The sequence below is a fragment of the Pristiophorus japonicus genome, chromosome 11, assembly GCF_044704955.1.
Source record: "Pristiophorus japonicus isolate sPriJap1 chromosome 11, sPriJap1.hap1, whole genome shotgun sequence".
Classification (NCBI taxonomy): domain Eukaryota; kingdom Metazoa; phylum Chordata; class Chondrichthyes; family Pristiophoridae; genus Pristiophorus; species Pristiophorus japonicus.
The window spans coordinates 206,889,793-206,910,963 of record NC_091987.1 but is presented as its reverse complement, the minus strand read 5'-3'; the positions used below and the strand labels follow the sequence as shown (position 1 = coordinate 206,910,963).

General features: G+C 46.2%; 2 protein-coding genes across 6 annotated transcripts in view; one reads left to right on the top strand and one right to left on the bottom strand.

Annotated features, from left to right (window-relative positions):
- The window catches only part of slc37a4a (solute carrier family 37 member 4a), a 53,439-nt gene extending 45,257 nt beyond the window's left edge, over window positions 1-8,182 (top strand). For both annotated transcript variants that reach the window (XM_070894461.1, XM_070894462.1), the window contains 2 exons: window positions 919-1,057; window positions 3,391-8,182. In XM_070894461.1, the coding sequence (XP_070750562.1) occupies window positions 919-1,057; window positions 3,391-3,557 (306 nt within the window). In that variant the 3' untranslated portion in view covers window positions 3,558-8,182. The remainder of the gene's footprint in view (window positions 1-918; window positions 1,058-3,390) is intronic.
- LOC139276451 (E3 ubiquitin-protein ligase DZIP3-like) overlaps window positions 8,156-21,171 on the bottom strand; it is a 108,232-nt gene continuing 95,216 nt past the window's right edge. For all 4 annotated transcript variants that reach the window (XM_070894457.1, XM_070894458.1, XM_070894459.1 and 1 more), the window contains 5 exons: window positions 19,082-19,242; window positions 17,741-17,867; window positions 14,823-14,975; window positions 12,197-12,289; window positions 8,156-9,818 (listed from right to left, as the gene is read on the bottom strand). In XM_070894457.1, the coding sequence (XP_070750558.1) occupies window positions 9,738-9,818; window positions 12,197-12,289; window positions 14,823-14,975; window positions 17,741-17,867; window positions 19,082-19,242 (615 nt within the window). In that variant the 3' untranslated portion in view covers window positions 8,156-9,737. The remainder of the gene's footprint in view (window positions 9,819-12,196; window positions 12,290-14,822; window positions 14,976-17,740; window positions 17,868-19,081; window positions 19,243-21,171) is intronic.

Below are 21,171 nucleotides of genomic sequence, written 5' to 3'. Positions count from 1 at the left end.
CATGAGGAAATTAAAAAAAATAAACGCATAAGACCCCAAGCAAGCGACTCACCACCTGACTCCCCAAAGTCTTTCTTCCACAAGGCACAAGTCAGGAAGTGTGATGGAACACTCTCCACTTGCCTGGATGAGTGCGGCTCCAACAACACTTAAGAAGCTCGCCACCATCCAGGACAAAGCAGCCCACTTGATCAGCACCCCATCCACCACCTTCAACATTCACTCCCTCCACCACCGGCGCACCGTGGCTGCAGTGTGTACCATCTACAAGATGCACTGCAGCAACTCGCCAAGGCTTCTTCGGCAGCACCTTCCTAACCCGCAACCTCTACCCCCTAGAAGGACCAGGGCAGGAGCTGAAACTTCAACCTGATTTGCTTAAGCCCCATCAAAATGAATGGCATCCTGTCCCTACAGTGGGAGCCAGGTTTTAGTTCAGTAATTTATTTGCATTTCTGGTACTTCCTGACCATTTTGCAACAATATTATTGCTGTAGTGTCACCATTCAGTCAGACTAAAATGTCTGTGGTAGCAGAAAGTAGTTAACGAGCAGTAATCTGCTTGCTCCTGAACCCGTTGACCTCCACCACCTAGGAGGACAAGGGCAGCAGGCGCATGGGAACACCATCACCTCCAAATCATACACCACCCCGACTTGGGAATGTATTAGCATTCCTTTATCGTTGCTGGGTCAAAGTTGTGGAACACTTCACCTAACAGCAATGGGACTACCATCACCATGTGGACTGCAGCGGTTCAAGAAGGAGGCAGCCTACCACCTTGCCAAGGGCAGCTAGGGATGGGCAATAAATGCTGGATGTCCATAGCTTGAGAATGAATTAAAAATCTATTTGGGCTGTACAATTTTTACTCTGAGTCACATCTTTTGTTTTTTAACCCCTTCTCTTTTCTCCTAGCTATGGATTCTGTCCTTGGGAGCCATATTTGGCTTCTGTTCCTATGGGCCAATTGCACTGTTTGGAGTGATAGCCAATGAGAGCGCACCTTCTAACCTGTCGGGGACAGCTCATGCCATTGTTGCTTTGATGGCAAACGGTGAGTCAAGACCAGAACTGCAGCTAAATAGTAACGGCCAGCTTCAATCTTTGTACATTGGAACCTGGCATCTGTCAGCAACAACAACAACAACTTGTGTTTATATAGCGCCTTTAACGTAATAAAACATTCCAAGGCGCTTCATAGGAGTGTTATAAGACAAAAATTTGACATCAAGCCACATAAAAAGAAATTAGGGCAGGTGACCAAAAGCTTGGTCAAAGAGGTAGGTTTTAAGGAGCGTCTTAAAGGAGGGTAGAGAGGTTTTGGGAGGGAATTCCAGTGCCTCGGGCCTAGGCACGGCCACCAATGGTTGAGCGATTATAATCAGGGATAGTCAAGAGGGCATAATTTGAGGAGCGCAGACATCTCTGGGGGAAGAGGGGTTGTTGTGAGGCTGAAGGAGATTACAGAGATAGGGAGCACTGCCATATCCCATAGCTCCCCAAATTTAGATTTCTGTTGCCGATTTTAGGCTTTAATATTACCTTTCGTGCTGGGGAATGGAACACTTGTTCATTTTATGGACGTGAGGGATATATTTCCATCGGGATTCTCGCCGCCCGAACTTCAGCACAAGAGTCATGGAAACGCTGGGGAAAATGGTGGATGAGCAGGAGAATTCCTGAGTAAGCTCATCCCTTTAATGTCAATACTCTCCACTGGGGCCAGCTTAGTTACATCCCTCTGGGATTCTCCACTCCAACCAGTTCACATGTTTTTCTATTTCCATATATATGGCCAATGGGTGAGACTGCCAATGTATTGAATTAGGAGCAGGACTAAGTCCAAACTTAAAACTGTTTTATAGAATTCTGTAACACCAGTATAGAACAGTTAACTTACGGTTAATTCTTACAAACACCCAAGTTTCAAGGGAATGAAGGCACGACTAAGTGCAGTGAACCCCTGTCAGCTGTGGCTCAGTGGGTAGCACCCTCGCCTCTCAGTCAGAAGGTTGTGGGTTCAAGTCCCACTCCAGGGACTTGAGCACATAAATCTAGACTGACATTCCAGTGCAGTGCTGAGGGAGTGCCGCATTGTTGGAGGTGCCGTCTTTCGGATGAGACATTAAACCGAGGCCCAGTCTGCTCTCAGGTGGATGTAAAAGATCCCATGGCACTATTTCGAAGAAGAGCAGGGGAGTTATCCCTGGTGTCCTGGGGCCAATATTTATCCCTCAATCAACATAATAAAAACAGATTATCTGGTCATTATTACCTTGTTGAGTGCAAATTGGCTGCCGGGTTTCCTACGTTACATCAGTGACTACGCGCCAAAAGTATTTCATTGGCTGCAGAGCGCTTTGTGACGTCTGGTGGTCATGAAAGGCGCTATATAAATGCAAGACTTTTTCTTTTTGATCTCGGCTGTTCTGTTGCTAGGAGATGCAAACAGTTTCTCCGAGAGAGACATTGAAGTCGCTCTCTCCAGTCCACAATTGTTCAGCCACAGGGACTTGGGCATTCCAACTACGACTGTTGGAATGACTCTCTCCTCTCTCCCTCCGCTGGCTGTAACGTCGGGTAGTCTTCACCCACTTGCTACTGGGCCGGAGTCCAAAGAAACACAATGGCTAACAATGTGTTGCTGAATGAGCAACGTCGGACTGGCTGTACGGACAGCTGATGTAAATGAACAATAAATCTCACTGTGGGTTGCAGGTTGCTTGTGAGGCTGCAGTTAAATAATGCTATTGGGGCAGAGTAAAGGAAGTTTTACCATGGGTCTGGCTGTGTGTTATAGTTGACCTGGCATGGCCTTCCAATAGAAGTTCCACTCTGCATCATTAACATCCTCGATTAGCACACGGGGAGGTGGGGGGGTTGGATAAACATTAATCCGATTAATCGATTTCATGGGAATTGAAACCTATGTTGGCTTCCGGTTAAGCAATGCCTCGATTTCAAAATTCTCATCCTTATTTTCAAATCCCTCCATGTCCTCGCCCCTCCCTATCTCTAATCTCCTCCAGCCCCACAACCCCCCCCCCCCGAGATAGCTGCCCTCCTCTAATTCTGCCCTCTTGAGCATCCCTGATTATAATCGCACAACCATTGGTGTCTGTGCCTTCGGCTGCCTGGGCCCCAAGCTCTGGAACTCCCTCCTTAAACCTCTCTATCCTCCTTTTAAGACCCTCCTTAAAATCTCCCTCTTTGACCATGCTTTTGGTTACCGACGCTAATTTCTACTTGTGCAGCTCGGTGCCAAATGTTTCGTCTCCTAACACTCCTGTGAAGCGCCTTGGGCGCTAGATAAATGCAACTTGTTGTTGTGCTCACAGCTTTGTCCGCTGCCTCCTACATTGTTGACGATCCATTTGTGTCCTGTAGTGGGCGGATTCCTGGCCGGCCTGCCGTTTAGCACGATTGCCAAGTTTTACAGCTGGGACACGGCTTTCTGGATCGCGGAGGTCACCTGTGCCGTCATCACCGTGGTCTTTTTCCTGCTGAGGAATATCCGGACCAAGATGGGCCGCCTTGCCAAGAAGGAAGACTGAAAGTTCTACAACACTCCTCCGGTAGCGAGCCTGCTGCTCTGATCACATTGGTAAAGGCCCACGAGCGAGTGCGGTTCTGATCACGCCGTTCCTGTGAGTCTGTGTTCACCAAATCCCCTCACATTTTCCCTTTTCCCAAATCCCATCTACAAACCTGTGGATCTCGGCCCTATTTACACTGCACATTGCAGCTAATTTTTTTTTTTAAACCGAGAGTTCAAAGTGCATTCAGCTGTTGCGCTGTGGGTTAAATCTGGCCCGTAACATTTCATTCTTTTTACCACAAAAGGGATGCTAGTTCTTGCCGTTCAATGTGATTTGGTTGGTAATAAAGCCTTGCATTTATACAGCACCGTTCACGATCACTGGGCGTCCCAAATTGCTTTTTGAAGTGTAATCACTGTTGTAATGTCGGAAATGCAGCAGCCAATTTGCACACAGCAAGCTCCCACAAACAGCAATGTGATAATGACCAGATAATGTGTGTTTTTTTTTGTTGTGTTGAGTGAGAGATAAGTATTGGCCAGGACACTGGGGCTAACTCCCCGAATGGTGGCTGGCCTGCATTTTATCGGAATGACATAATGCTGCACCAAATTGTTTGTGACTAACGCATTAATTTCTCTTTACCAGCCACTCTTGTGTGTAATCTAGTCCAGCTATGTAACCCCAATATGTCAACCGAGCCAGAGCACACGGCAGGTGGGGGAGAAGCCAATAGCAGCACGAGGGGAGTGGGAATGCGATGTTGGTCACTGGATCGCCATAGGACCACATCACCTGTATGATTTAAAACAGCGCTGCCTTCGTTATAAAAAGCACCCTCCAATAGGCTACAATTAGAGTCTCCAATAATTTGTCTTTCCTATCATGGAAAACCCAACAGACTTGCAGCTTGCACAAAAGACTTGCATTTATATAGCATCTTTCACCACTTCAGCACACCCCCAAAGCGCTTTACAGCCAATGAAGTACTTTTGTCGTGTAGTCACTGTTGTAATGTGGGAAACGCAGCAGCCAATTGGTGCACAATGTCGAATCACATGATCATGACCTGCAAGGGTCAAAGATCAGCAATAGAAGTATGTAATCTTGTTCTGTTGTGCTACACATCTACTAAGGCTTTGATCAGTATAACTAAATGCTTCCAATACCAAAGGCAACCGATGTTAAACTCTTATTGCGACAATGTCTGTCGTGGCTCAGTGGGCAGCACTCTTGCCTCTGAGTCAGAAGGTTGTGGGTTCAAGTCCCACTCCAAGGACTTGAGCACAAAAATCTAGGCTGACACTCCCAGTGCTGAGGGAGTGCTGCACTGTCAGAGGTGGCGTCTTTCAGATGAGACGTTAAACTGAGGCCACGTCTGCTCTCAGGTGCACATAAAAGATCCCATGCCACTATTTTGAAGAGGAGCAGGGGAGTTATCCCCGGTGTCCTGGCCAATATTTATCCCTCAATCAACATAATGACCAGATAATTTGTTTTTGTTATCACTTTGCTGTTTGTGGGAGCTTGCTGTGTTGTATTTACTACATTACCACAGTGACTACACATCATAAAAAGTACTTAATTGGCTGTAAAATGTCTGGTGGTCGTGAAAGGCGCTATATCAATGCAAGTCTTTCAAGTATGACCCATTTTTTAATTTTAATAGCTCGCATTGTCAATCTAATTTATACGGGCAGCGAAGAGTGGTGTTCCACAGATGTGCATTACACGGTTTGTATCACCTGATGTAATCTTCAGCAGTGATGTCCCAGGGTAGTTTGTGGTACATGCACTGGCTTGTTGCAGGCTGTATATTTTATTATTGGTTCTGGTGTCTCCATCCCCTGTAGTATCTGTGACCCCCTGTAACGGGATAGTTCAGTGGCTCACAGCAGTGCGTTGAACAGAATGTATTTGAGGTCAGCTGGTGAGCCATTACCCATGTGATACCACAGCAGCTCCCTATTGGTGCGTCTTCTGCTTCATTCACTGTTCCATTTTCCGTTTGCTCCCAGTCTGCGATGGGCCGGATTGCAATGACTCTCTCCCCCCCTCTAGTTGTAGAAGTGAACTTCTCACCAATCGTCCCGGACTGCTTGACGTGCTTTACACTAAAAATATTGACCCTTTCACTGCTTCAATTTGGGCCTTGCACCCAGAGATGGCATCAATAACACAAGTTAATCCTGGAAAGTAACTTTCCATAAGAGAATATGTTTACATTGGGATTATAATTGGATTAGGACTGATGTAGGATGAGAACAGTGTATTGCAATAATGTGCTTGGCTCAGAATTGTCATGTTAACTGTCTAATGAAATGAACATTGTCGTTCACTGTTCCAAGGACCATCTGACTGGCACAGGAAGAGTTCAAACACTAATCTAAATCATGTATACAATTGGAATTTCAGCAGCAGGAAGAAGTTAACCAGAGCCATTCTGTATTGTGTCCAGTCTGTATGGATTGGAGGCATTTTGAATAGCTGAAATTCCACTCACATCGTTATATTTAGGATTGATTCATTTTGTTCTGTATTTAACAAACATTTCATTTCCTTTCTACACGGTCCCTATTGGCGCACTATATTCTAGACAGGAGAGAGGCCAGAGGTTCTGTCCTGAGCTGCTGTCAATGATACACTGAAGAGCAGCACACGGAGACGCGCCTTCCAATGTTTTCTCACTAACTGAGTTGAGCCTCTCACCCACGCCATCTGTGGTAAATGACCAGAGTGAGAGTCTGGTGGGGAAGGGACTACGGCCTCAATACTAGGCGTATCACTCTGGGGAGAGAGAGGGAAAGGAAGGGGACTATGATGCCCTCATATTGCAGCCTGTCCAACTCTATTTCCACTCTCTCCCTCGTGAGGCACCGCTCGCGCCTTGTGGTGAATGGGTCGTGCCTCTGGGCCCAAGTGGATCCGCACCTTCACCCCGGAAAAGTTTCCAATGCCTGGCTCAAAAAGGGAAGGAAATTTGTTAAGAACCTGGGTACATGAAGCCTCTTCGACATGTGATAGCGTTCGGATGTCATCCCAGTTCCAGCTGATTTTGCCCAGCCAGCTCCTTCCAAGCAGTGTGTGGCCATCGCCTGGGATAATCCAGAGTGGCAGTTCGTGCACCGTGCCCTCATAGGTGATCGTGACCATGGCACTGTCCAGGACAGGATAAGCTATTTGGTGTACTTTCAGTTTTGTGTGGATGCCTTGTTGCACCACAATCTCTCAAACATCTTTTTACTCATGATGGATTGGCTAACGCCAGTGTCCAGTTCCATGGCTACGGGTAAGCCATTCAATTTTCCGTTTAGCATTATAGCTGGACATTTCGTCGAAAATGTGTGCACCCCGTGTACTTCAGCATCTGCCTCCTCTCAGGCTCTCAATTGCTTTGATCCACCATGGACCGATCTTTCTCTGCCACGTGGTGGTTAGCAGGTTTTGCAGAGCTTGAAGCTTGTTTGCAAGTACGTTGGAGGTGCCTCATTGTTCCACAGCTCTTGTAAACATACCCTTTGAAGCGGCATGAATAGGCTGAATGGAAGCTTCCACAATGCCTTGCATTCATCCTTTGAATGACTCTGGATCACCTGAGGCCTGCTGGCAGTTGCAGACTCGTGGGTTCTGTACATTTCTGCTCGCAAACACAGTTCCAGTTAATTTATGAACATTGCTAGCACTTGTCTGCTGAGAGATTTGTTTGGTGTTATCACTGGTGGACATAAAACGGCTGTACTATTGTAATGAGGGTTGGTGTCTCTACAGTCAAAAGTTTTCGTAGGATGGTCTCGTGGCCAATGTCCAGTACAAAAAAGTCTGAGTATTTGCTCCAGGTAGCCATCAAACTCTCATTGTCCTGTAAGTCGCTTTAGCTCGGCGACGTAGCTCGCCACTTCCTGACCTTCAAATCGCTGGCACGTGTAGAACCGATACCTCACCATCAGCACGCTCTCCCTCGGGTTAAGATGCTCCTGAACCAGTGTACACAGCTCCTCATACGACTTATCTGTGGGTTTCACCGGAGCCAGAAAATTCTTCATGAGGCTGTAGGTTGGTGCCCCGCAGACTGTGTGGAGGACCGCTCTCCTTTTTGCAGCGCTTCCTTCTCCGTCCAGCTCGTTGGCTACAAAGTACTGGTCTAGCCGTTTGACATAGGCTTCCCAGTCCTCACCCTCCGAGAACTTCTCCAGGATGCCCACAGTTTGCTGCATCTTTGCGTTGGATTCGTATTCTCGTCGCCAGTTATTGTGTTCCTAACACAGATGAGGCTGTACACAGGGAGGTTAAAGTAACAGTGACCTCAGTCTTTAATAAGACACTCCAGCGTGAGGAACAGGCCTTAGCAGCCAGCTTATATACAGTGTTCCCGAAGGATGCTGGGATCCCTTGGGACTTCAGGGGATGAGCTCCCTGGTGGCAGAACATGGGAGTGCATGCTTTACAGATCCACAACATTCTGGATGTAATGCACCAGGATAATAAACTGCTGCTGTTTAGACTGGGCGCCCCTGTAAATTCTGCCTCTATACATTCACCAATTAAGTTGAAGTGTTCAATAAGTATCTTTTACAGGATACAAATCAATGTGACAATAGAGAGTATCAAAACAATGCATTAAAAAGCTTTTATAATGAAAAGTCTGTGTGTGATATAATACATGGATACACATATACAACCCCACAGACAATAAAATGAATCAATTGTGTGTATGATTTTATCTCTATCTCTACCTCTACATAAACATGTGTTTTTATTTAAAAATTAAATCTGTGCTCATCAGGATGAAGGGATCTTTAATTTAGTTTAACGTTCCCAGTGTCAGGTACAAACACCCAGTTCAGCTATAGCATCATTAAATGCAGAGTAAAACTCCCTCTACTATGACCCAATAATGTCTCCTAAACCTCAGCATAACAGCCCTCTACTGCACCAGTATGCCATTTTTCTATTTACCATACTATGTGGTATCCCAATCTCTGCCTTTTCTGACCAAGCTTGGCCATCAATACCAAAATTTGAGACAGTTTTGCAATGAGGGCTCTTGTGGGCTGATGGGAGACTCATTTCATATGGGGGAGGGGACCCACCTATAGTCAGAATGGTTCTTTAAACTGCTGCAGACAGCAATGGAGCATAATCCAGCTGCTTTTATAATCGGGCTGACTTCTCAGAACTAAGGACATGATGTGTGGAAAGAAAAAGAAAGACTTGGATTGATATAGCGCCTTTCACGACCACTGGAGGTCTCCACGCGCTTTATCGCCAATGAAAGTACTTTAGGAGTTAGTCACTGTTGTAATGTGGGAATGCCAAGATGAGAGCAGGGCTGTCCCATGGTGTCGAGGGAGGGGATGCTCAGATAATCCAAGTAGCCAGGTCCGAACACCGACACTGACTCTCCCTCTCCCTCTCCCCATCAACAGCAGTACAGCAACTGAAGGCGAAGTGGACCTTTAAAAACAAAACGATTTTACCCTAAAAGCTCCAGTTAACACGCTGCAGCAACCACACCCAGAATGGTGCAGTGTCTTGCCCGGCGAACATACGAGAGTGGAGCAGTTAGTCCGTCTCCCTCCCATTCCTCACGCTAACTGACCTCCATCGGCCGACCCGAAAATCCCAAAACACAAGCAAAACGGAGAAGGAAATACTGAAATAGGGGAGTCAAGCTTTCAACGTTCCCTCGTTCATCCTTGCAGTCACCCCCAGCGTAACAATGCAGAAAAACTGGGAACCAGGGTCCCTGTGGTGGATTGCAAAAACAAACCTCAATTCTCCTAGAAGGCTCTTTTTCACTAAGCAGATCTATGGCCAGCACTAGTTCAATGCAATACTCAAATCTACACCAATGCTTAGACAATCTTTAATTTTTAAACCACAAATGGTTACTTCCCCATCCCACATTTTTTAAATGTGCAGCACAGTTGAGCAAATCAGCAAACCATCCACAAAATAATTTCTTAGTTTCAGACTCCGATAGGAACTTGTCAATGAATCAGTTTGAAATTCATGCGAGCGACAGTATCCCATTAACCAAAGCCATTGTCCACCAAAGGCCAGGATGCACCCTGCCCTGTAACTACACCAACAAGAGGCGTATTTCTGTCGCAGGTTTCTGCCGACAGCTGTCCAGTTATCAGATTGCGGGTGGGCCAGTCGACAGGCCAAGGTTGACGAGTACCAGTCATGGGGTTAGGACTGGGAGAAGGAGGTTGCAAAGCTGAGTGTACAACTCGGGCAGGTCTTCTGCTCCTTCAGCCACAGAGAGATGCACTGTATTCGAGAAGAAACGGGGCGGGGGGAGGGAAAGAACACAATGAGAAAAAACCCCACATACATACATCGTATTTACAGGACAGAAACAGGCATTTCAGCCCAACAGGCAGAGGAGCTAACTAACTGACTGGCCTCTATGGAACGCGCCAAGGTAAAGACACAGTTCGAAGGCTCTCATTGAATGAGGCAGCAAACTGCCCACTTTATTTTGCATAAACAGTACAAGTGTTTTGATCCCCAACTCTCTCTAAGGCACAGATTTTCTTTTCCTGACGTACTGTTTTATGGAGACCGCCAGGCCTCGGTTATCACGGCCACGTGGCCGCTCTTTGAACGGGAGCATTGGCAGACCATTCAACTACGAAGAGCATGGCTGCTGAGCCCGGTCCAGTTCTCACCCAAACCCCTCCCTCCCACCCCCCCCCCCCCCCCCCACACATGGGCACCTCCCAGAGAGTGCTACTGGTTAAGTGAGTAGGAAGCCTGGCAGTGCCAGGGGTAAAGGTGGCAATCGTTAGCCAGACAACCAAACTTGGCAATGAACCTGGGGCATTTGCTGGTCTGCGTGGCTCCGTCCCACCCTGGGCAGTACATTCAGCTATTCTACATACTGTCAATGTTGACTTGATCAGCTCCACTCATCCCTCCCTCGGGGTCGGGGGAGCAGCCAAATGGTTTACGTTGCCTTTGGATCAGTCAGTAAGAAGCTTGCGTCCCTGACCGACCAGCCTTTTGCCATGAATTCTATTTAGTTTGATCTTCTATTGGTTATAATCATGTAAAGATCATATTTGATAAGAACATAAGAAATAGGAGCAGGGACACCTTGAGCCTGCTCCGCCATTTAATACAATCATGGCTGATCCAATCATGTACTGAGGTACACTTCCCTGCCCACTCCCCATAACCCCTTATCGGTTAAGAAACTGTCTATCTCATTCTTTAATTTATTCAATGTCCCAGCTTCCACAGCTCTCTGAGGCAGCGAATTCCACAGATTTACAACCCTCAGAAGAAATTTCTCCTCATCTCGTATGAAATGGACGGCCCCTCATTCTAAGATGATGCCCCCTAGTTCTAGTCTCTCCCATCAGTAGAAACATCCTCTTTGCATCCAACTTGTCAAGCCCTCTCATAATCTTATACGTTTTGATAAGATCACCTCTCATTCTTCTGAATTCGAATGAGTAGAGGCCCAACCTACTTAACCTTTCCTCATTAGCCAAACCCCTCATCTCCGGAATCAACCTAATGAACCTTATCTGAACTGCCTCCAAAGCAAGTTTATCCCTTCGTAAATATGGAAACCAAATCTGCACGCAGTATTCCAGGTGTGGCCTCACCAATACCCTGTATAATTGTAACAAGACTTCCCCTGCTTTTATACTCCATCCCCTTTGTAATAAAATCCAAGATTCCATTGGCCTTCCTGATCACTTGCTGTACCTGCATACTAACCTTTTGTGTTTCATGCACAAGTACCCCCAGGTCCCGCTGTGCTGCAGCACTTTGCAATCTTTCTCCATTTAAATAATAACTTGCTCTTTGATATTTTCTGCCAAAGTGCATGACCTCACTTTCCAACATTATACTCCATCCGCCAAATTTTTGCCCACTGACTTTGTCTATGTCCTTATGCAGATTTTTGTGTCCTCCTCACACATTGCTTTTCCTCGCATCTTTGTATCGTCAGCAAACTTGGCTACATTACACTTGGTCCTTTCGTCCAAGTCGTTAATATAGATTGTAAATAGTTGGGGTCCCAGCACTGATTCCTGTGGCTCCCCACTAGTTACTGGTTGCCAACCAGAGAATGAACCATTTATCCCGGCTCTCTGTTTTCTGTTAGTTAGCCAACCCTCTATTCAAGCTTCCTTCAATTTGAAGTGCACTGACCACAGTGGGATTTGAATATAGGAGCACTGTTCCCTCCCACATCTACCTAGTCATTCCTCATATATTGCTTAAATCCATTATTTGGGGCATACTGATGTCTCGGAGCCATACAGACCAGGAGGTCCTGGCTTCAATACTGGTCTGTATTGAGTTCGTTATGTTGAGTTAGTTGGGTGGGTGCATTGGCACCACCAAGGTCCCAGCACCTCCCATGTCAGGGAAGGGAAAGGTTTCCACTCATGAGTGCTACGCAGTGACCCCTGCTGGAAAGGGTACACCTACAGAGGTCAGGACTAACAGAGTTTGTAAAGCCATCCACAGTTGAATAGCCAGCCACAACCCACTGCAAAGGCTCAAACATCGGATGGTCATTTCAGTCGCGTACCGAAGGGTGATCCACTGAGGGAGTCAGCTCCTCCGAGAGGCGAGGATGGGAAGTGGAAAACTAGAAAGAATAAAAACAAAAAACAATCTTTTACCTCTCTGTGGTATTTGTGACCACATTTCATCACAAAGAGGCGACTGGTGGTCAGTTCTTCCTGGCAAATCACACAGGGATCTTCATCCTCCATCTGGGAAGCAAGGACAACGTTAGGCAACAGCCGACAGGCAACTCACACCATCAAAGGGTGAGGCTGTATCATGCTAATTTCAGCAACAACAACTACTCGCATTTATACAGCGCCTTTAACATACTGACCACACTGAATCAGCTTCGCTGGGCAGGCCACATAGTTCGCATGCCAGATACGAGACTCCTTAAGCAAATGCTTTATGCAGAGCTCCATCACGGTAAACGAGCCGAAGGTGGGCAGTGGAAACGTTATAAGGACACCCTCAAAGCCTCCCTGGTAAAGTGCGACATCACCACTGACACCTGGGAGACCCTGGCCGAAGATCACCCAAGGTGGAGAAAGTGCATCCGGGAGGATGTTGAGTACTTCGAGTCTCAACGCAAAGAGCGTGAAGAGGCCAGGCGTAGACAGCGGAAAGAGTGCGTGGCAAACCAGCCTCACCCGCCCCTTCCCTCGACGAATGTCTGTCCCACCTGTGACAGGGTCTGTGGCTCTCGTATTGGACTGTTCAGCCACCAGAAACTCACTTTGGGAGTGGAAACAAGTCTTCCTCGATTCCGAGGGACTGCCTATGATGATGATGATGATCATCATCATAGTAAAATGTCCCAGGGCGTTAACAACATTTTGACACCGAGCCACATGAGGAAATATTGGGCCTGATGAGCAAAAACTTGGTCAAAGAGGTAGGTTTTAAGGAAGAAAGAGAGGTTAAGGGAGGGAATTCCAGAGTTTAGCACCTAGGTAGCTGAAGGCACGGGAGGCCATTCGGCCCACTCTGCCCGCTCCGTTAGCTTCACGCTGTAGAACCATCTATCCCAACCTCTTTCCCTTTAATAGATATTGTCTTCAAGTGTTTATCCAATTCTCTCGAGCACTGAAATTACTTTGGCTTCCAGAGACACTTGTGGTAATGTATTCCATATACTAATAACCCTTTGTGCATAAAAGAGTCTTCTAACCTCCTCCTTTATGCTTTGAATACTAATGTGGAGTTTACGCCACGCGTTCATTCACCGACCAGTGAAAATATTATTTTGCTACTTAAACTCTCAAATCCTTTGAACACGTCTATTAGAACCCCCTCCAGCTGACTCTGCTCTGAATACAGCCCCTCATTCTTCCAGGTCTCTCATTGCAACTGCATCCTCTCACCCCTGGTATAATCCTAATGAATCTATGTTCCACCTTTTCCATGGCTCCAATATCCTTTTTCAAACGAGGTGCCCTAAACTGTACACAGTAATAGAAACATAGAAACATAGAAAATAGGTGCAGGAGTAGGCCATTCGGCCCTTCTAGCCTGCACCGCCATTCAATGAGTTCATGGCTGAACATTCAACTTCAGTACCCCATTCCTGCTTTCTCGCCATACCCCTTGATCCCCCTAGTAGTAAGGACCTCATCTAACTCCTTTTTGAATATATTTAGTGAATTGGCCTCAACAACTTTCTGTGGTAGAGAATTCCACAGGTTCACCACTCTCTGGGTGAAGAAGTTCCTCCGCATCTCGGTCCTAAATGGCTTACCCCTTATCCTTAGACTGTGACCTCTGGTTCTGGACTTCCCCAACATTGGGAACATTCTTCCTGCATCTAACCTGTCTAACCCCGTCAGAATTTTAAATGTTTCTATGAGGTCCCCTCTCATTCTTCTGAACTGCAGTGAATACAAGCCCAGTTGATCCAGTCTTTCTTGATAGGTCAGTCCCGCCATCCTGGGAATCAGTCTGGTGAATCTTCGCTGCACTCCCTCAATAGCAAGAATGTCCTTCCTCAGGTTAGGAGACCAAAACTGTACACAATACTCCAGGTGTGGCGATCACTAACTGATGGGGTTCGACAAGAAGAGTGCCTGACATGACATGTGCTGTAAATACTTTGTAACTCCTCGCTTTTCTATTTAATGCCCTTAAATTAAACGCGGAATCCAATGTAGCCTTTTGGAGGTTCATTCCACCTGCAATCCTGCTTTTAAAGGTCTGTGCATCGCACCCGTGGGTGTCCCTGTTCCTGCACTCAGCTCCCCTCCACTCCACTGATAATTTTGTCATTTAGTTTATCATTCCAAACTCTTCCCTAATCCCCCAAAGTGTACAACTTCACGTTTATCGACATTGAACTGCATCCACCAAAGGTCTACCCTCCCCTAACTAGATATGCCTTCCTGCATCTTCCTCACACATTGCTGTGCCTCTAATTTCAGCAAACGTTTGATATTAGTCCGAATCATTTACATACGTCATTCGGTTAATCTTTGCAAAGAAGCAAGGGGCACGATCTGACAGAATGAGTTGGCACAATGTCCTTTCACTTGCACTCAGTTCCTAGACACCCTTATAGAATTTAAAAAAAATCTCTCTCTGCTGGTAACTTTGGTTCATTTCAATCTGGCCAGTTTTAACACACTTTCAAGTGGATTCAAACTGACAATCTTGCTCAGAAAGACATCAAGACCAGCTCTCTCACACACACACACACACACACACACACACAGAGAAAACACGAACCAATAAAAGGTTGGGCAATACCTGAAGGCCGAGTTCCATACCGACTCCACTCTGATGTGACAAGCCCGCCATAAACCCGAGCCGATTCAGAAAGGGATCCGGTGTAACGTTTCTCCAGGTTGTCGATGGCACCATTGGATCCGCTGGCAGGTTGTGATAGTCCAAGTTTATGTTCTGTGGTACACACACACAAAACGCATCAACTTTAATCCCACATCAAGAACCCAATTTAAAAACATCGTTCAAGCAATGTTCCCGCGAAGGTGCTTGCCCACACGGCAGCTCAGTTATCTGAAAGATTCCCTGCATGCCGCTCACCGGGTTTTACGTTGTAAATATCGCGCATGCGCAGAATTTTAAAGGGACCGCGCATTAAAAAGAATGACTTGCATTTATATAGCGCCTTTCACGACCAGCGGACGTCCTAGAGCGCTTTACAGCCAATGAAGTACTTTTTGTAGTCACTGTTGTAATGCAGGAAAAGCATCAGCCAATTTGCGCACAGCAAGCTCCCACAGACAGCAACGTGATAATGACCAGATAATCTGTTTTTTGTTATGTTGATTGAGGGATAAATATTGGCCCAGGACACTGGGGATAACTCCCCTGCTCGTCCTCGAAATAGTGCCATGGGATCTTTTACATCCACCTTTTACGAGGGGGCAGACGGGGCCTTGGTTTAATGCCTCATCCGAAATTCGGCACCTCTGACACTGCAGCACTCCCTCAGTAATGCACTGGGAATGTCGGCCTAGATTTTTATGCTGGAGACCCTGGAGAACCCACAACCTTCTGATTCAGAAGCGAGGATGCTGTCCACTGAGCCACGGCTGACACTGAAAGAAACTGACATTAAAAGAAATAGGCTACGTGTAACAAAGCACAGCCATGCAGACCTATTAAGCTGTAGTTTAATCTAGTTAACATGACATGTCACTCCGAATTCCCTCTGGTGTAGATGAGGCTGAAATAGACACTCAATCTCAAGCTTGCTCCAAGTATGATGGGATTTTCCTCCAATAAGAGTGTTGTCTTTGGTACCAGGCTTTCAACTAAATCCAACAAGCAACATGATGTGACCCTCTTGCCCCCTCTCCCCAGCAAACCCCCACCCTTATATTCTCCAAGAATCTGACTGCTTCCATCTAAACAGGAAACCACTTGAATATAGAAAACGTGATTACAAATGGAAATGATCAGGTGTGTAAATGGGTCTTTAAACCGGAAATCCGCACAGATCCCCTTGTCTGACTCAGACTCGATAAAAAGTCAGGGCCTCAAAAACCATCTTTTATGGTGTCAGCCGAAGATTTAACATGTTAAACACTGAACAGAGGTTTGGTTCCTACAAAGGAGGCAATGGAGAAGGATTTCAACGGGAATGAAGAGCAGGCGTGTTTCTACAACGGGCGGGAATTAACAGAGAAAGAGGAAAATTACCCCCCCGCAGGTCAAAATCAAGTCACAGTTATTGCAGTGCTCACACTCTACCTCTCAATGAGTGCAGCACACAATAAAACACAAATTAAATGTGACGCTGAAAACCACCAGAAGCTTTATAATTAGGACGTAGCTATTTGCATTAGAAAAATGCTCTAGGCTCCAGCAGCAGCGGACAGCTCAAGGCGGCTTGGACCCATGTCCGGCACCCTCATACGTCGCACTGCGCATGCGCAACCAAATCGGGGGCCCATGCTCAAAAAGGGGGCGGAGTCCAATGCACGCATGTGCAGGAGGACACACAAAAACCTAGTGCAAATAGTCACTCTGTTATAATTACATCGATTGATTGCCCTTGAACAATATATATTAATGATTTAGATGAAGGAATTGAATGTAATATCTCCAAGTTTGCAGATGATACTAAGCTGGCTGGCAGTGTGAGCTGTGGGGAGGATGCTAAGAGGCTGCAGGGTGACTTGGACAGGTTAGGTGAGTGGGCAAATGCATGGCAGATGCAGTATAATGTGGATAAGTATGAGGTTATCCACTTTGGTGACAAAAACCGGAAGGCAGATTATTATCTGAATGGTGACAGATTAGTAAAAGGAGAGGTGCAACGAGACCTGGGTGTCATGATACATTAGTCATTGAACGTAGGCATGCAGGTACAGCAGGCAGTAAAGAAAGCAAATGGCATGCTGGCCTTCATAGCAAGGGGAGTTGAGTATAGGAGCAGGGATGTCTTACTGCAGTACAGGGCCTTGGTGAGGCCTCACCTGGAGTATTGTGTGCAGTTTTGGTCTCCTAATCTGAGGAAGGACATTCTTGCTATTGAGGGAGTGCAGCAAAGGTTCACCAGACTGATTCCCGGGATGGCAGGACCGACGTATGAAGAAAGACTGGATCGACTAGGCTTATAGTCACTGGAATTTAGAAGAATGAGGGGATCTCATCGAAGCATATAAAATTCTGACGGGGTTCAGACAGGTTAGATGCAGGAAGAATGTTCCCGATGTTGGGGAAGTCTAGAACCAGGGGTCACAGTCTAAGGATAAGGGGTAAGCCATATAGGATCGAGATGAGGAGAAACTTTTTCATCCAGAGAATTGTGAACCTGTGGAATTCTCTACCACAGAAAGTTGTTGAGGCCAGTTCGTTAGATATATTCAAGAGGGAGTTAGATGTGGCCCTTACGGCTAAAGGGATCAGGGGGTATGGAGAGAAGGCAGGAGTGGGGTCCTGAAGTTGCATGATCAGCCATGATCATATTGAATGGTGGTGCAGGCTCGAAGGGCCGACTCCTGCACCTATTTTTTATGTTTCTATTAATCCTTTTTACGGTGTCTAATATGATGGCTCCAGTTAACACTGGTCCAAATGAAGCGTTACTGCAGCAAGACACACTTGCATTTAGTATCTGACACTCTGAGAATCGTATCTAGAATTTAATAAACTAAAAGACAGTGATAGCATTAAAATGTCTCCGATACACTTACCCCAAGGAGTGGCTGATGATTTTTGATAAGGACTGATACTTGGTTGATGATTTGCTCAAAGGACAATCCGGACAATGAGTTATTGTTCATCATGCGGACCTGTCGCAGAAATCCGATCATCGTTTCCCTGTCAGAAAAACGTTACGGAACGTTAGTCCAGACTCCTTCTCAACTGGGCACCAAATTCTCTCCACATCCACTCCAGGGAGACATCAAACAACTAAATTAATTTGTGCAAAATGTAAGGAAGTAAATGATGCATTAAACTGGACAGAATCATTGAAAATTCAAACCGATTCTTACAGGGCTTGACAGGGTAGATGCAGAGAGGTTGTTTCCCCTGGCTGAGGAGTCTAGAACCAGGGGCCACAGTCTCAGAATAAGGGGCCGGTCATTTTGGACGGAGATAAGGAGAAATTTCTTCACTCAGAGGTTGGTGAATCTTTGGAATTCTCTACCACAGAGGGCTGTGGAGGCTCAGTCGTTGAGTATATTCAAGGCGGAGATTGATGGAATTTTGGATATGAAGGGAATCAACGGATATGGGGATAGTGCAGGAAAGTGGAGTAGAGGTAGAAGATTAGCCAAGATCTTACTGAATTGGTGGAGCAGGCTCGAGAGGCCGAATGGCCTACTCCTGCTCCTAATTCTTATTTGGAGCAACCTTCCTCAGCCTCCAATTTTCTCCTCTCCTCAAGATGCTGACTCAAGCTGCCATAAATGTGCTCAACAGACTATTTGACCATAGGAAGCATCACAGCTGAGCCCAACCAATACACACACGCGCAGTCAGTGGATAGCAATCAGAGCTAGGGAGGAGGAAATCGGCCAGAGCTGCCTCTCTCAATCACCACCTGGCCACCGCTGCTATAACCTGCTTGTGTGTGCAGATCGGGAGAGTGCGAGGTCACACTTGGTCGTGATGCTCCCCATGGTTGAACGGACTGGTGGGGTGACACTGGCTGACTGGGATTGCAGATGAGGAAAAGCCATTTGGGCGAGGTACCGAAGAGCAGGAGAAGAGGGATGAAAACCAGGAAAATAGGCACATTTTGGAGCCAAATGTATTACCCCCACAAAGGGCATCGTCCTCAAAAACCACCAAACATTGAGCAAATTGGGCCAAGAGGTATCTCAAACTGTGATTGTTAAATCCAATCGGTAAAATCCCAGCATCTCTCTCTCTCTCTGGGAGACTATAACCGGGTCGTGTTATGGTAGAGGGATTTCAAACCCAATACATTTTTCACACACACAATTTTCCTTCTGGTTCTAACAATTGGGTTTCTTTCTATATGATTGTGCCCCTTCAGATGTTGTCTCATGTCTCCGGTACTTTACCTGTTATGTTGTGGGAACAACTCAGTCAGTCTCTCTAGAAGTCGCTCCAAGTGGTTGGGATTGGAGCCTCCCAATTGGCTGAGATTGACTGTGCCAATCGGTGTCAGGTGCGGTAAGCTAGCTGACGCAGTCTGCGCCAATAACCCAGGAGACATCGACCGCTGGAACAGGTTAAAAGCAGGTCTTAGATCAAAGCAGTATTCTAATCAGCAGCACAATGTAAAGGATCAATGCAATAGATAAAACACACATCTCTTTAAATTTTCCACATCCCCATTCAATGGCTCCCACAAGGCAGTCAAACTTGCTCAAACAGCCATCAATAATTGTTCAAATGAGCCGACCACAGAAAAGAAAGACTTGCATTTATATAGCGTCTTTCACAACCACCGGACATCTCAAAGCGCTTTACAGCTAATGAAGTACTTTTGGAGTGAAGTCACTGTTGTCATGTGGGAAACGCGGCAGCCAATTTGCGCACAGCAATCTCCACAAACAGCAATGTGATAATGACCAGATAATCTGTTTTTTTGTTATACTGATTGAGGGATAAAGATTGGCCAGGACACTGGGGGGTAACTCCCCTGCTCTTCCTCAAAATAGCGCCATGGGATCTTTTACGGGATTTGAACCCGGAACCTCTTACCCAAACCATCTGAGAGAACAGACGGGGCCTCTGTTTAACGTCTCATCCAAAAGACGGCAAACTCTGACAGTGCAGCACTCCCTCAGCACTGTGCTGGGAGTGTCAATTTAGATTTTTTTGCTCCACTCCTTGGAATGGGACTTGAACCCACAACCTTCTGACTCAGAGGCGAGAGGGCTGCCCACTGAGCCACAGCGGACACTGAAAGGTGAAGTAGTCGCCTTACTGTGTTCGCTGACGAGCTTTGGGCCAACACCAAGGCAAGAAACCTCATCCTCAGCCTGCAGAAAATAAGCTCCTTGATTTCAATAGGATGATGTAAGGAGGGGGAGTATGGAGGATGGTGCATTTGCAATTTAGAAAGAACAAGAGGAATGTTCAGTGCAACGCTAACTGGAGTAACATCGATAAAATAGAGGGAGACGAGAAAGGGTGTGACGAAGACCCAATATTGGAGACAAGGACTAGGGAAGCAATTGCCTAGCAACCAACAGGTTTTTTTCCCATGTATCCTGTGTAGGATGCGAGAAAGGTCATAGTTATACCCATCAGGAAAGGATGAACAGGCTGGGTCTCTTTTCTCTTGAAAAGCAAAGGCTGATGTTTGAGCTAGAGGTCTTTAGAATGATGTCAGGTTCTAATACAGTAGACACAGAGTGTGAGGAAAAGCAAGACCAGAGGCCATCAAAATGAAACCGAGAATTCAGAAGAAACTTGTTTATCCAGATAGTGGTATTGATGCATTTAAGGGGAAGCTAGATGGGCATATGAGGGAGAAGGGAATAGAGGGTTATGCTGATAGATTTAGATGAGGAAGGATGGGAGGAGGCTCAAATGAAGCATAAACACCGGCATGGACTGGAAACAATATGCCATCATCTATCCCATCCCATCCCATCCATGTAGAATTTTAAACACTTGTAATATGTCCCCCTGTAATGTGGTGATTTAACAAAAAACAAGTTTTCAAGCCTTTTTTCGTATTTCTATTTATTCAGGTCAGGCAGCATCATAGTGAATACGGGTTGCACCCACTCAAAAACCTCAATATCCTCCCAATAGATGTGGTGAATGTGGCTTTGGGTGTAGACTGTGCTGGGTTCTGAGTCTTTTGGTTGTATCTGTACAGGCATTGTGCCTTACACACAAGAAAGGAAAGACTTGGATTTATATAGCGCCTTTCACGACCACTGGACGCCTCAAAGCACTTTACAGCCAATGAAGTACTTTTGAAGTGTAGTCACTGTTGTAATGTGGGAAACGCGGCAGCCAATTCGCGCACAGCAAGATCCCACACACATGTGATAATAACCTGATAATCTGTTTTTTTGTAATGTTGACTGAAGGATAAATATTGGTCAGGACACCGGGGATAACTCCCCTACTATAATGTGTATCCGAAAATAAGCTCGAATGCGCCGTAGCACATACATTGGTGATGCTG